At 43.4% G+C, this 16,667-nt stretch overlaps 1 protein-coding gene and 1 long non-coding RNA gene across 6 annotated transcripts in view; both read right to left on the reverse strand.

The window, feature by feature from the left end:
* sec31b (SEC31 homolog B, COPII coat complex component) overlaps positions 1-16,667 on the reverse strand; it is a 36,673-nt gene that overhangs the window by 12,374 nt on the left and 7,632 nt on the right. For 4 of the 5 annotated variants that reach the window (XM_036571939.1, XM_036571937.1, XM_036571936.1 and 1 more), the window contains exons 4-14: positions 12,550-12,745; positions 12,116-12,211; positions 11,946-11,954; positions 9,957-10,097; positions 9,429-9,571; positions 8,527-8,626; positions 6,454-6,615; positions 5,304-5,456; positions 4,537-4,767; positions 2,489-2,563; positions 1,153-1,245 (exon numbers count right to left, since the gene is read on the reverse strand). In XM_036571939.1, the coding sequence (XP_036427832.1) occupies positions 1,153-1,245; positions 2,489-2,563; positions 4,537-4,767; positions 5,304-5,456; positions 6,454-6,615; positions 8,527-8,626; positions 9,429-9,571; positions 9,957-10,097; positions 11,946-11,954; positions 12,116-12,211; positions 12,550-12,745 (1,399 nt within the window). The remainder of the gene's footprint in view (positions 1-1,152; positions 1,246-2,488; positions 2,564-4,536; positions 4,768-5,303; positions 5,457-6,453; positions 6,616-8,526; positions 8,627-9,428; positions 9,572-9,956; positions 10,098-11,945; positions 11,955-12,115; positions 12,212-12,549; positions 12,746-16,667) is intronic. The other variant, XM_036571940.1, reaches the window with a different exon arrangement.
* On the reverse strand, positions 12,808-14,747 carry LOC118809038. The gene is made up of 3 exons (XR_005007328.1): positions 14,711-14,747; positions 13,968-14,257; positions 12,808-12,868 (listed from the first exon to the last, which is right to left on the reverse strand). It is a non-coding gene; the product is annotated as an uncharacterized LOC118809038 (long non-coding RNA).

A 16,667-nucleotide genomic window follows, 5' to 3' on the forward strand; every position in this document is an offset into this window, starting at 1 on the left:
CAATACAGAACAGATACAAACACACATAACACAAACAACAAAGCCTTCACAGACACGGCCAGTTATAAACAGTGAACGGGATAAACGTTTAATACTTCATTAATAAGCCCATTACGACACACAAGGGTTTATAGCGAAATGCAACATTTAATTGATCATATCTAGGAACGCTAAAAGCTTTGTTGTATTTATGTGTGTGTGTACAGTAATTATTGGCAGCCTTTGTAAAGGTTGGTAATATAAAGGCAGTAAAAAATGTCTTTGGTTAATTAACTCAGTCTCACAGAAAACATGAGAGATCTAATCTTTAACTCAAGTTGATTCGATCTAAGAAAACAAAAACTCCAACAATTTTTTAAAAAAACAACATTTTCTGCAGTTATTGAACAATTTTTGTGTTAATAAATAGCATCATTATTACAGTAGATGATTTAAGTGTAAGGCTTACAGCTCTGCACACACACTCGCTCTTAACCTCAACCTCCGTGTGTTTTAGTGACGGCCAGCAGGTGGCGAGAGTGATTCATCTCACTGTGCTGAGAATACATTAACTTAAACAGCGCAGCTGCTGAAGAATTAAAAAATATATATAAATAAAACAGAAAACAAGCACGCATGAGTTTTACTATGCTCAAATTATTATAAAGTCCAGATCTCATTAGAACTATGGTTATTATTCATAGTAGTCGCAATCTGGAATCTGGGGGTACTACAGACCCCTCAGCACCTCTACTTCCTGTGTCCCTGCTGATCACCTAAAACAGTGAAATATAAATGTGAACATGTTTCAGCTACACTTTCTTCATAAGAGTTTCTATCGGTGCCGATAACTAAGACGTGTTTTTGCTGTAACATATTTTTAAAGTTTTTTTGTCTTCTTTCAATTAAAGATCAGATTTCTCATATGTTCAGTGAGTCTGAACTGATTAACCACAAGAACCCATCTTCACCAGGGGTGCCAATAATTATGGAGCTGAGCATGTGAGTCAAGTCTGTGATGCAGTGTGTGTTCTGTGTTTCATATCTCCAGGTTTTGAACAGGAGATCTTTCCTCTCCTGATGATGACGATGGTGATGATGATGATGATGATGATGATGGTGATGATGGTGATGAAGACCATGTACAGGAGGTGCAGTGAAGCTGAGACTGACCTGAGCTGAGAGCGTCTGCATCTTCTCCGCCAGGTCATTAACGTCCAGCGCGTGTCCGTTCGGCTGTAGCTTCTTCCCCAGACAAGAGGAGATCTGTCACATCACATTAACACCAACAGATCAACCATCCAGAAACAGACCGTCCACCAAACATTTCACCGCTGCAGGTCACACACTTCACACTCGGCCACTAAACACACAGAGATCTGTGTTTTTATCGGGATGCCAAATGATCAAAATAAAGAATCGTGATTATCCATGTTTGTCTTATTCGCTCTAATTAGACTCTAAATGATTTGTTCCCATTTATAAAGCAGACGCTCTGTTTCAGCTGTATGAATAATCAGCTTCCTCACATTATACATTACGACCACCTCCTTGTTTCTGCGCTCATTGTCCATTTTATCAGCTCCACTTACTATATAGGTGCACTTTGTAGTTCTACAGTTACAGACTGTAGTCCATCTGTTTCTCTGATACTTTGTTAGCCCCCTTTTACCCTGTTCTTCAGTGGTCAGGACCCCCATGGACCCTCACAGAGCAGGTACTATTTGGGTGGTGGATCATTCTCAGCACTGCAGTAACACTGACACTGTGGTGGTGTGTTAGTGTGTGTTGCGCTGGTACGAGTGGATCAGACACAGCAGTGCTGCTGGAGTTTTTAAACACTGTGTCCACTCACTGTCCACTCTATTAGACACTCCTACCTTGTCAGTCCACCTTGTAGATGTAAAGTCAGAGACGATAGCTCATCTGCTGCTGTACAATTTGTGTTGGTCATCCTCTAGTCCTTCATCAGTGGTCACAGGACGCTGCCCACAGGACGCTGTTGGCTGGATATTTTTGGTTGGTGGACTATTCTCAGTCCAGCAGTGATACTGAGGTGTTTAAAAACTCCAGCAGCACTGCTGTGTCTGATCCACTCAGACCAGCGCAACACACACTAACACACCACCACCACGTCAGTGTTACTGCAGTGCTGAGAATGATCCACCACCTGCTCTGTGAGGGTCCATGGGGGTCCTAACCACTGAAGAACAGGGTAAAAGGGGGGCTAACAAACTGTCAGAACTGCGTTGTTACATCACTAATAAACAACGTATACATACTGATCTTATAGTCTAGACCTCTCAGACACATCAGACTGAATAGGAACACTGAGTACGCGTGATCAGAACAGGAGATATTTAGTTATGACTTGAATTTCTTGACCGATAAAAGTAAAGAATTATTGACTCAAACGTGAATCAAATTTAAAAGAAATGAATTAAATAACTCTTATTAACTAGTGAATCACGCCTAAATATTACGTAGATATAAAAGCAGAGTTCTGTACCTTTTTCTCCAGCTCGTCTTTACTGAATCCCAACAGCCGCAGGAACTTAACACGAGCCTCATCCTCGAAGTTCACCTGAAAACACAGACAGATCAAAACTTACACAGCAATAAAATACAATACAAATACATACAAATAATGTAAAATATGAAAATGTGCACAGATTCAGATGGAACAGACAGCGAGCGGGCGGATTTCTCTACTCATTTATGAAGTCGTTCCCCTTTTTATTGATTATAATTATGAGTAGCGAGAACCTGAGATCTACACTGTTAAAAAGATGGTTCTTCAAGGCTTCTTTAGAAAAGAAAATGGGTCTACATAGAACTATCAACACTCAGAGAACCCTTCACACGATTAAAGTGTTCTTTGCATCATTAAATGGTTCTTTGGATTGGTGGACAATGTGCTGTAGGTGGTTCTCTACATCGCCACAATAGAAGAACCTTTTTGATGCTACACAGAACCATACACAGCACATTCTCCATCAGTCTGAAGAACAATTTTATCATGCAAAGAACCACTGAGGGATGCAAACGGGTTCTTTGAGTGTTCATGGGTGTATACAGAACCATCTTCTTCTCTAAAGAACTCTTCGAGAACCTTCCTTTGTAAGAGTGTGCAGAAGTGAAGAGGATGATTTATTTGCGAGAAAAAGAGAGAAACGTGTTTAAAACGGTGTGAAACTACAGATCAATTAGAGTCAATTTAATACACTATATGTTGAAAATAAAAGGCTTTAATTTAAATAATATTATTTATTTTTTTCTATATTATTTTGTCTTATATCCTTCACGCTAACGGTGCTGCGGCGGCTGCTCTGCTGTGTTAAAGATGCTGTTTAAGGCGCTGCAGCTTCCCGTTAGTTGTTGTGTTGAAGTTCAGCTCAGCCTGAGCACAGAGTGTTTCTCTAAATGAAGAGTTGCTGCAGCTCCTCCTGCTTCATTTCTCACCATTATCTCACAGTATCACACTAAGGCTGAGAACTCAAGAGTGAAAGGGGCAATAAGTGATATGAATGACCAAACCAGTACATATAAAAGGTAACTTGTCTTCATTTCACAACGCTGATCCACCTGAGACGAAGACTCAAATTACTCTGCAGGTTTGTATGAACCATTTAATCGTGAGTAACCGCAGGTCCACACACGGGCAGCACCACGTTTAGATCACGTGACAGCCTGGAAAACCCGCCGTGGATTAAAAGATCAGTGTGCTCATTGTTTAAGGCTCTGCTAGTCTCTTTCTCACAGGTTATTCAACGCAGCACTGACAGGTGAGCTGCGAGTTACTGAACACTGAACAGACAAAGCGGTTATGGAGGATCATTGGAAACAATATAACACATGTAAATACGTTGATATTTAGGGCATCACTTTTTAGAGTGTGTGAGAACAGACGTCACATTCTGACCACACAGAATCAAGAAACAAGTTTCCAGTTTCCAGTAAGTGATCTCTGACTCTTTTGAGCAACACTGAAAACACAGTCGTCACCATCTAACAGGGGAGGGTGATTACCTCTCCACTACACCATGGGTCAGTATAGACCCTCTGTATCACCCCCCGCCATGGGGGTCGGTATAAAATTTTCAGACCACTGTAATACTGATCGTTTCATAAGTGAAAGTAAAAAAAACGCTCATTTCTCCTTTAAAGCGTCTCTGAGTGGCGCGTCTGAGCAGCAGAGCGTTTAGCCGACGTCACTGTCGTCTACGTGTGAAAGTGTTGTGTGATTATTAACTAATTACACAGCAGAGGATTCATATTTAGAGCGCTGACCAAATCAGAACACAGCGCTGTTACAGAGTTGAGTTTATGATCTGCAATTTTGTTTTGGTAATAAATTGTGATTTTTTCGATTTCAGTACTTTACAGTCAATTTTTGACTGATGCACATTTTCTGAATTCAGTATTTCGTCTTTCCATCGGGAGAAATGATTAACGACGCACTGAGAAAATGAATGAATTATGACATGATTATTTAAAAACACAAAATAATAATAATAATAACTATTGTTGGGATGTTTTGTTGTACAGTGCAGTTACCAGTAGGAACCTCCAGATGTCCTGCTCGGCCTCAGAGGGGGCGCTAGAGATCTTGTTGTGGCAGTAGCTGATGAAGGAGCCGGACTGCAGGGTGGCCTGGAGCTCCCGTGAGCGCTGGAGAAACTCCGCCTCCGTGATCACCTGACTCACATACACCTGCCGGGGGGGCTGGGGGGAGGGGGCAGGCTGGACAGACCTGGGGTTATCAAAGGTCACCAACTTACCACCAAACTGAGAGAGAGAGAGAGAGAGAGAGAGAGAGAGAGAGAGAGAGAGAGAGAGAGAGGTGATGCATTACAGTGGAAAGATAAGAAGCGACTCCAACTTTAATAAAAATAAAAAATTAAAATTGAATTAAATGCACGTCAAAGTCCCAAGTTAAACCCGAGAGGAGCTCCAGATCAAAGTGGGCAACTACTAATTCAAGACCTGAGTCAAAACCTGATTCAAGTCCAAATCCGAGATGGACAAGACCCGAGTCAAAACCCGTGAGTCAAGTCCAGAACCAAGTCTTGGCAGGCCAGTCCCGATTTGAGACCCGAGTCAAAACTCAAGCCAAAATCTGAGTCCACCGTCAGAAGAATCAGCCTCAAAGTGTTCACAGCAGACGCTTCCTTTCAGAAAAGCTCCTCTCGCTTCCACGATCCGCCATCAGAAGCTTCATTTAAACTGGATTTCAGTGAACGTGTGTTTTTGGACCTTCCTTAAATATTTTTAAACACTTCAAGACTTCGAGAAGCTTCTGGAAAATTCTGTGCTGTACGTACGGTGAAAGAGGCTCCGATGGGTCTGCGCTCCCACTTCGGTGGGGTCCTGAGGGGGGGGATGATGGTGGGGGCTGCGGTGGGCTGGGGGACCTGCAGGGGGGGCAAGGCCTGACCCGTACCGAATGGGTCACTGGGGTCAAATGCAGCCGAAATCTAATAGACACAACACAGAACACCACAAACTGTAATACTGAGATAAGCAAAACACAACAACACATAAATACATAAATTGGCAATTATGATGACAACGACAGTTTCATAGGACATATACATATAGGACGTTATATAAAAGGACATAGGACATATACATATAGGATGTTATATAAAAGGACATAGGACATATACATATAGGACGTTATATAAAACGTTTTGAAGTAAATGTACAAATTCTTTACAGAAATCAAAAACAAGGTAAAATACAAGGAAAATTGTCAGGACAGTTAATAACTCATATTTGTATATTAGAACAAAAACCTATATTCATAGGGCTGCAACTGTCACATTTTCACACAAATAATTTAAATATTTGAATATAAGAATAAAAGCAGAGTGAGGCATTTATTTTAATAACTGAAAGCAGATTTTTGTACTTTTTATCTTTTTGTACTAGTTCATGTACCAAAAGCAGTTATAATTCATTTTTACTTGATCATGGGTGGGGTTAAAGTGCTGTAGGCTGAATGGGCGGGGCTAAACTGCTGTAGGCTGAATGGGTGGAGCTAAACTGCTGTAGGCTGAATGGGCGGGGCTAAAGTGATTTAGGCTGTATGGGTGGGGCTAAACTACTGTAGACTGAATGGGCGGGGCTAAACTGCAGTAGGCTGTATGGGTGGGGCTAAACTGCTGTAGACTGAATGGGCGGGGCTAAAGTGCTGTAGACTGAATGGGTGGGGCTAAAGTGCTGTAGACGGGGTGGGCGGGGCTAAAGTGCTGTAGACTGAATGGGCGGGGCTAAAGTGCTGTAGGCTGTATGGGCAGATATATGTAAACTACATGTTACTACATCAAATGTTTGGTTACTACATCAAAGTCTTGCAAGGAAAACTGGATTTGTCCAACATACGGGCCCTTCTGTTTTCTGTTCTCTGTTTCGGAAATAAATTCACACACAAGGGTTAAAAAAGAAGCCGATGCTGCTGATAAAGGTTACCTTATCGACGCTGCTGTACTGCTGAGCCTCCAGACAGCCGCCCATCACAGTGTACACACTGATGTGTCCGTCAAACGAGGCGGCGGACAGGAGGGCGGGGTTTCGGGGGCACCACTGAACATCAAAGCACCACTGATTGACGGTAGGCAGCTCGTAGATCACCTGTAACAGGTAAGAAAACATTTTACACTCGCTTTCATCACACAGCGACTTTAGAGCGACAGTTCAGTGAACGACCCCCCACAGACAGAACAGAACTGCTGCACCATTTAAGGTGGAACAGAAAATACTAATCAGATGCTGCTGAACAGGAAGAGCGTCTCAAACCGCATGGAGCTGTTCAGTATCTGTAAATCTCTCTCACAGCAGGTCAACGTGGCCCATTCCTTCATTCATTCATTCATTCCTTCATTCCTTCATTCATTCACCGCTTAGTCCAGATAGGGTCACAGTAGCAGTTGGGAAAGCAGAGAACCCCAGACGACCCTGTTCTCTGCAACTTCCTCCAGCTCATTCCCGGGGACCCCCAGCCGCTCCTCATTCTTTTGGTCATCACCCACAGCTCAAGACCTCAGATGAGGTTCAGGATGTAGTCCGACCGGTAAACAGAGAGCTTTGCCTTATGGCTCAGCTCCCTCTTCACCACTACAGTCGGGTACAGCGACCTGTCCCAGGCTGCGGCCGCTGGCCATCACTTGTGAACAAGACCCTGAGATACTTAAACTCCTCCACCTGGGGCAGGTCCTCTCCCCTTATCTTTTTTCTCCATATGTGACACAGGTGTGTGTCTGTATGGCAGTGTGAACAGATAAACACACTGAATCTCACATTTTCAGTTCTGATTTCAGACGCTTTCATATGTGGCATTGAAATTCAATATGTATCTGATATGCTGCGGCGTGACTCAGCCTGAACAGCCAGACCAGAATTCATGCGACTTTTACGTCAGTCCAACTACACATTCGACACAGTTCTGCACTGCTGAGACCTCATAAACATCTGGGCTGATGTTTCTGTATAAAAAAAATAGAACACGCTCATCTAAACCGCTCCGTGTTAAAAGAAATTTTAAAAGAAATGTCCGGTAGTGGCCAGTGTCCAGTCTGACAAAGAGGCTGCAGCATCAAACAACAGTTAAAAGTCTGAAAGCAAAATTAAAAGAAAGCAATAACGTGGACCACAGAAGTGGGCGTGGCCGAATAAGGGGCCCTATTTACAGCAAGCTGAGAGGCATGTGTGAACGTAGCCTAAGGGGCTGTTTCAGCGTCTGAAGTGGACTGAGACCACTGAGTCATGTTTTCTTTTGCATATGTGAACATGCTAAACAAACTCAGACCCCTCCGAACAGCCCCAAAAACGGTCTCAGTTCGGTTCGTTTTGTGGTTCGATTGATTTGTGCATTGTGGAAACAAAACGGCCCCAGTCCGTTTTAGCAGGTAAAAACAGACCAAGGTTCATTCATAGGGTTCTACTCAGGATAAAGACTGTCCATGATCTGCGACAAGACAGCAGCCCTGACATGTTAAAGCGATAAGATGCGAGAGCCCATGTGATTTTACCGTGTTAAAGGCTCAAGCTGGGTACGCAACGCAATTTTCCACTGCTTTCACACTGAATGAATGAAAATTCACTGCTGACGTGGATTTTCGCCAGGTGGAGCTCAGTAATGAGCCCACCCAAAACGGAGCCCACCAGGGCCGACACGCAGGGTCATTTTTCCAATTTTGCATGATGCACTTCAGCCAGTCGTTTCAGCACGGCCAATGGGAGAGCAGCAGGCGAGTCTGTAGTTCCTCTCGCCACCTGAAAGGTCAGTTTTATCAGAGAACGCTGCCCACTTTGGAGTTGTAGTCTGAACAAGAAGTGGTCTGAGATCTCAAAGGACCAGAAAGAAAACAGAGTCCTCTTTATATAACAGAAAAACAGGTCATTTGCAGATGGTTACCATGCAGGCTCACTTTAACAGAACGCGGTTCGGTTCTTTTAAAACCAACTACATGTGAAAACACTGTAATAGACTTGATTATGTGGTTTTTCGCAATAATAATAATAATAACAATAACAACAACAAACCTCTCCAGTGTTGGGGTTCCAGCAGAGGATGCGGTTGTCTTTAGCACTGCTGAGGAGCAACTCTGGATCAGCCTGACTCCACGATACAGAGAGAATCCCTCTGAGACGCGCGCGCACACACACACACACACACACACACACACACACACACACACACACACACACAATCGGAACATCAGAACATTCTGAATCACAGAAAACATGATTTTCACTGTTACTGTTCAGTGATGTAGAAAAACACACCATACAGGTTTAGTTACTGTAAAGCAGCTCTGAGACTAACACTTACGCATGCACAGTATGAATGAACCCTCCCTACTAATTAACTATGCATGAAACAGAACGTCAGTCAAGAAAACTTAAATTAAGCAACTACAAAAAAGTAAAATGATTATAAACTGAATCTAATTTTTCAGGTCAGTATTTAAACTCCAGCATGTAAGACTAAAGACAGAGTTTAACACAGAGCGTAGGAGAGACAGCTTTAAAGGTGTACTTTGCATAATAAAAGTGTCCTTAGAATTTTAAAGGTGTAATGTGAGGTGTAAAGGAGTACTTTAAGTATTTAAATATGTAGTGTGGATACTGAAGGCGCAATATACATATTACACATATACTTTGAATAATAAAAGCCTATATTAAAAAGGATCATATGAATATAAAAAGGTGTGGTGCGAGTATTAAAGAAACTTTGAATATTTAAATGTGAAGCATGAATATTAAAAGTGTACTTGAATATTTAAGGTGTAGAACTTTTGAATGTTAAGTGTGCAGTTTTGCTGTTAAAGGTGTAGTTTTGCTGTTAAAGTCTAAAGTTTGGGTGTTACAGGTACAGTTTAGATATAAAAGCTGCATTCTGATTATTAAACACGTAGTTTGGGTGTTAAAGGTGTAGTTTGTACCTGGTGTGGTTCTCCAGCACTTTGAGTGGTGACGTGGCGAAGCGAAGGTCCCACATCTGTATAACAGGCAGTCGGTCGTCCTCTGAGGCCAAAATCATCTGAGTGGCCACTTCAGGGTGCCATAACATTCCTGAACAGTGCATCTACAGAGGAACACCTCACTGAACACCACTTACAGAGGAACATCATCTACAGAGGAACACCATCTACAGAGGAACACCTCACTGAACACCACTTACAGAGGAACACCATCTACAGAGGAACACCATCTACAGAGGAACACCTCACTGAACACCACTTACAGAGGAACATCATCTACAGAGGAACACCTCACTGAACACTTCAATGATTAATTAAACAGTTACATACATTTTGATGTGTGTTTACATTAAACTTCACAGATAATGCGTTGTTAGTGTTTAAACTCTATGGCTAATGAGTTCATTAGGTTTATATTAAACTCCACAGTTAATGAGTTTATTAGCGTTTATATTAAACGCCACAGTTAACAAGGTCGTTAGTGTTTACCCGGTTGCTGTGGTCGCTGATTTTGATGATGGGTTCGTTTTTCCTCAGGTCCCACACCACGGCCCTCCCGCTCGGACCTGCAGACGCCAGGATGTGCTGCACCTGTTTATTCCACGCAACCACACACACGTCCTCCACCGGCTACACACACACACACACACACACACACACACTCATTCATTACAGAAGCTCCTCTGCTGCACTGAACATGCACTCAGCAGAACCCCACAGACCTGATCAGCCGATCCCAGAGCCACTCAGTAGAGACACTACACTGTCTTATACACCAACATGGACAAAAGGACTTTCACTGTCGTGTAGAAAAGCAGAATATATTTAAAGGGAGAGTCAGAGAGTCTAACAGACATCATTTCCCCCTCAACCCCAAACAGAGCTGCTTATGTAAGCGAGGTTTGTTAGCATCATGCTAATTGGCAGGCATAGATTTACATACATAGACACCATGTTGTGTTCAGCCAGGCACGTCAACAGCGCCACCACTTTGGGACGGTCAACATCACCGCTGGGCCGTGTTCAGTACCATTACAGAGCGGCAGGTTAAGAAAGATACTGTCCAAAATTACACTATTTCAAGAATATTGTACTCAGAAAGTGGAACAGGATTATGTAACGAAGGGAACGCAGTGATCCACGCTCATGTTTGTGTGTTGTTTATTGTTTGTGTGATGTTTGTGTGGGTATGACCGTGTGGTCGGTGAAACACCGAGAACTCTCGGTTTGATTCTTTTTCTCTTTTGTTATAAATTTATATATAAATATATATACATAAAACATATTAAATTCAGTTATTCACAATGATAATTAGTAATTAGCTGAGTAATAATTGCCGGTGCGTTTCAGTTACAACTACTACTACTATTAATATTAGTAGTATAATAATTTTGTAGGTAGTTTGACCAGAGGAGGATGGGTCCCCCCTTGTGAGCCTTGGTTCCTCCCAAGGTTTCTTCCTCAGCTCTGAGGGAGTTTTTCCTTGCCACTGTCGCCCCTGGCTCGCTCACCTGGAGGATTTACATTTCATGTTAAAACTTTGTCTTTAATGGATTTCTGTGAAGCTGCTTTGTGACAACATCAGCTGTAAAAAGCGCTATACAAATAAATTTGACTTGACTTGACTTCAGTATTCCTTAATCCAGGCACTAGAAAGTAACTGCTGCACCATTTAAGGTGGAATGGGGAAATTCAAACAAGAAGATGGCGAATAGGAAGGCGACTTCAGCCTCTTCCTTCTTACTGTGCTTTGGGGGTCTATCGCATTTTCATGAGCATGAATATTAGAGGTGATTCACACTGATGTGTGTGTGATTGTGTTTCTACTGGAGCTCTGAATATGAAAACTATTACTGCTGCTAAACAGCACCATCTGTTATTAAATACAAATAAAAGATACTGAGAGCAGATCCGTGCAGCCTAGATTAAACTGTGTCTGAGGATTATAACAAAACTAATTTGGTGAAAATTGGTTGAGTAATAAAGAACCGATTTAATCCTGAGACTCATCGTCTCTCAATACAAGTGAATTTGTTTACAAGCGGATCTTGACCTCCCCAACATGGCGGACGTGCAGACGTATCGCCTCACATAGAGAACAACAGACAACGCGGAATCTAGATATGTATATCTATGATTGGTGGGCTATAAGCTTCCATTACTTGTTTGCTACATCAGCTGCGTAGCTCCAGAGCTAAAACTAAAAAAAGACCAAAGAAGTCCCTGCTGAACGACTATGTTTGGCGTCAGAAGGTGGACTTTGATTTTTTGCTGGACCGTCACTTTAAATCAGATAAACAGCCTGTTAACACAAACACATCCGTCTACAGCTGATCTGGGAGTGGAGACTGTAGAGGTTAATAAAGGGTTAATAAAGCTCCTGAAAAGCCCAACAGTGACCAAACACCACCGTGCACATTCTCCCCCTGCCCCCCCCCAAACACCCCCCAAACACCAACATCCAACACCGTGTCTTACCTCACTCAGCTGGAAACATCAACACAGACATCATTAGATACAAACTGTTAACGCTGCTCACAGAAAAACTAGCTGTGATGCTAATAAATGCTAATAAACACTAATAAAGCCACACAGTGCAATATAAACACTAATGATCAGCAAATGAAAGGACACTAAATTAATTTTACCTGTGATTTTGTGCCTGGTGTCATTGGATTACTCAAATTATTCAAATCCCAGATATAAATCTCAGAGTCGTTCGCTCCAGACGCCAACAGATTACTCTGGAAAACAGACGAGGAGATTCACATCACTAAGACAACCATTAACGAACGTTTAATAGAAGTGTTCATTAACGAGATGTTTTACACTTTGTAAAAGCAAAACATCAACAACAAATAACATTCTGGAAGATTTAATGTGGTTTCTACGGTTTAACTGTGGCAGAAAAGACGAAAAATAATATTCACAACAAACTAGTTTAGCTGAATACGTCAGCTGACGAGCAGATACGTCGACTACAGGAGAATACATACGTTAACTGATGGGTAAATTAGCTGACCAGTGGATACGTTAGTGGACCAGTGTAGGAAACCCACACCGTAAGCTGCAGCTCTGTTACCTGAAAGGGGTTGTAGTCGAGCGCCCGTACTGGGCCGGTGTGTTTGCTGGACTGCCCGATGACGGCGTCGTCTGCGCTGGACAGGATGGCCTCTGGACTGTAGACGGTCAGAGTGCCGTTCTCACCCCCTCCGATCAGCCGGCCAGACGAGCCGTCCACACCCATACCGAATGTCACCCAGATCAGACTGTGGAACCTGTAACAACACAACACTGTCACACACCTGAACACAGTCACACACCTGAACAGTCACACCTGAACAGTCACACGTGAACACAGTCACACACCTGAACAGTCACACGTGAACACAGTCACACACCTGAGCAAGTCACGCACCCGAACAACAGTCACACACCTGAACAATCACATACCTGAACAACATCGCACACCTGAGCAAGTCACGCACCTGAACAACAGCGCACACCTGTACCGTCACACACCTCAACAACAATCACATACCTGAACAACAGTCACTCACCTCAACAGTCACGCACCTGAACAACAGCGCACACCTGTACAGTCACACACCTCAGCAATCACATACCTGAACAAGTCACTCACCTCAACAGTCACGCACCTGAACAGTGCACACCTGTACACAGTCACACACCTCAACAGCGCACACCTGTACAGTCACACACCTCAACAGCGCACGCCTGTACAGTCACACTTCAACAAATCACACACCTCAACAGTGTACACCTGTACAGTCACACACCTCAACAACAGTCACACACCTCAACAAGTCATATACCTGAACAACAGTCACACACCTCAACGACAGTCACACACCTCAACAAGTCATATACCTGAACAACAGTCACATACCTCAACAACAATCACACACCTCAACAACAGTCACACACCTCAACAAATCATATACCTGAACAACAGTCACATACCTCAACAACAGTCACATACCTCAACAAGTCATATACCTGAACAACAGTGTACACCTGTACAGTCACACTTCAACAAGTCACACACCTGAACAACAGCGTACACCTCAACAAGTCACACACCTCAACAACAGTCACGGACCTGAACAAATCATATACCTGAACAACAGTCACATACCTCAACAACAATCACACACCTCAACAACAGTCACACACCTCAACAAATCATATACCTGAACAACAGTCACATACCTGAACAACAGTCACACACCTCAACAAGTCATATACCTGAACAACAGTGTACACCTGTACAGTCACACTTCAACAAGTCACACACTTCAACAACAGTCACGGACCTGAACAACAGCGCACACATGAACAGTCACACACCTCAACAACAGTCACACACATGAACAGTCACACACCTCAACAACAGTCACACACATGAACAGTCACACATCTGTACACTTTTACACATTTTCACTATATGCACAGTCACACCTGAACACAGTCACACACCTGAACAGTCACACGTGAACACAGTCACACACCTGAGCAAGTCACGCACCCGAACAACAGTCACACACCTGAACAATCACATACCTGAACAACATCGCACACCTGAGCAAGTCACGCACCTGAACAACAGCGCACACCTGTACCGTCACACACCTCAACAACAATCACATACCTGAACAACAGTCACTCACCTCAACAGTCACGCACCTGAACAACAGCGCACACCTGTACAGTCACACACCTCAGCAATCACATACCTGAACAAGTCACTCACCTCAACAGTCACGCACCTGAACAACAGCGCACACATGAACAGTCACACACCTCAACAACGGTCACACACATGAACAGTCACACACCTCAACAACAGTCACACACATGAACAGTCACACATCTGTACACTTTTACACATTTTCACTATATGCACAGTCACACCTGAACACAGTCACACACCTGAACAGTCACACATGAACACAGTCACACACCTGAGCAAGTCACGCACCCGAACAACAGTCACACACCTGAACAATCACATACCTGAACAACATCGCACACCTGAGCAAGTCACGCACCTGAACAACAGCGCACACCTGTACCGTCACACACCTCAACAACAATCACATACCTGAACAACAGTCACTCACCTCAACAGTCACGCACCTGAACAACAGCGCACACCTGTACAGTCACACACCTCAGCAATCACATACCTGAACAAGTCACTCACCTCAACAGTCACGCACCTGAACAGTGCACACCTGTACACAGTCACACACCTCAACAGCGCACACCTGTACAGTCACACACCTCAACAGCGCACACCTGTACAGTCACACTTCAACAAATCACACACCTCAACAGTGTACACCTGTACAGTCACACACCTCAACAACAGTCACACACCTCAACAAATCATATACCTGAACAACAGTCACACACCTCAACGACAGTCACACACCTCAACAAGTCATATACCTGAACAACAGTCACATACCTCAACAACAATCACACACCTCAACAACAGTCACACACCTCAACAAATCATATACCTGAACAACAGTCACATACCTCAACAACAGTCACACACCTCAACAACAGTCACACACCTCAACAAATCATATACCTGAACAACAGTCACATACCTCAACAACAGTCACACACCTCAACAACAGTCACACACCTCAACAAGTCATATACCTGAACAACAGTCACATACCTCAACAACAGTCACACACCTCAACAACAGTCACACACCTCAACAACAGTCACACACCTCAACAAATCATATACCTGAACAAGTCACACACCTCAACAAATCATATACCTGAACAACAGTCACACACCTCAACAACAGTCACACACCTCAACAACAGTCACACACCTCAACAAATCATATACCTGAACAACAGTCACACACCTCAACAACAGTCACACACCTCAACAAATCATATACCTGAACAACAGTCACATACCTCAACAACAGTCACATACCTCAACAACAGTCACACACCTCAACAACAGTCACACACCTCAACAACAGTCACATACCTCAACAAGTCATATACCTGAACAACAGTGTACACCTGTACAGTCACACCTCAACAAGTCACACACCTCAACAACAGTCACGGACCTGAACAACAGCGCACACATGAACAGTCACACACCTCAACAAATCATATACCTGAACAACAGTCACACACCTCAACAACAGTCACACACCTCAACAAGTCATATACCTGAACAACAGTGTACACCTGTACAGTCACACCTCAACAAGTCACACACCTCAACAACAGTCACGGACCTGAACAACAGCGCACACATGAACAGTCACACACCTCAACAACAGTCACATACCTCAACAACAGTCACACACCTCAACAACAGTCACACACCTCAACAAGTCATATACCTGAACAACAGTCACATACCTCAACAACAGTCACACACCTCAACAACAGTCACACACCTCAACAAATCATATACCTGAACAACAGTCACACACCTGAACAACAGTCACACACCTCAACAACAGTCACACACCTCAACAAATCATATACCTCAACAACAGTCACACACCTCAACAACAGTCACACACCTCAACAAGTCATATACCTGAACAACAGTGTACACCTGTACAGTCACACCTCAACAAGTCACACACCTCAACAAGTCACGGACCTGAACAACAGCGCACACATGAACAGTCACACACCTCAACAACAGTCACATACCTCAACAACAGTCACACACCTCAACAACAGTCACACACCTCAACAAGTCATATACCTGAACAACAGTCACACACCTCAACAACAGTCACACACCTCAACAACAGTCACACACCTCAACAACAGTCACACACCTCAACAAATCATATACCTGAACAACAGTCACACACCTCAACAACAGTCACACACCTCAACAACAGTCACACACCTCAACAAATCATATACCTGAACAACAGTCACACACCTCAACAACAGTCACACACCTCAACAAGTCATATACCTGAACAACAGTGTACACCTGTACAGTCACACCTCAACAAGTCACACACCTCAACAACAGTCACGGACCTGAACAACAGCGCACATGAACATCAACACCTCAACAACGTCACACACATGAACAGTCACACACCTCAACAACAGTCACACACATGAACAGTCACACATCTGTACACTTTTACACATT

Source organism: Colossoma macropomum, unplaced genomic scaffold (genome assembly GCF_904425465.1).
Source record: "Colossoma macropomum unplaced genomic scaffold, Colossoma_macropomum, whole genome shotgun sequence".
Classification (NCBI taxonomy): domain Eukaryota; kingdom Metazoa; phylum Chordata; class Actinopteri; order Characiformes; family Serrasalmidae; genus Colossoma; species Colossoma macropomum.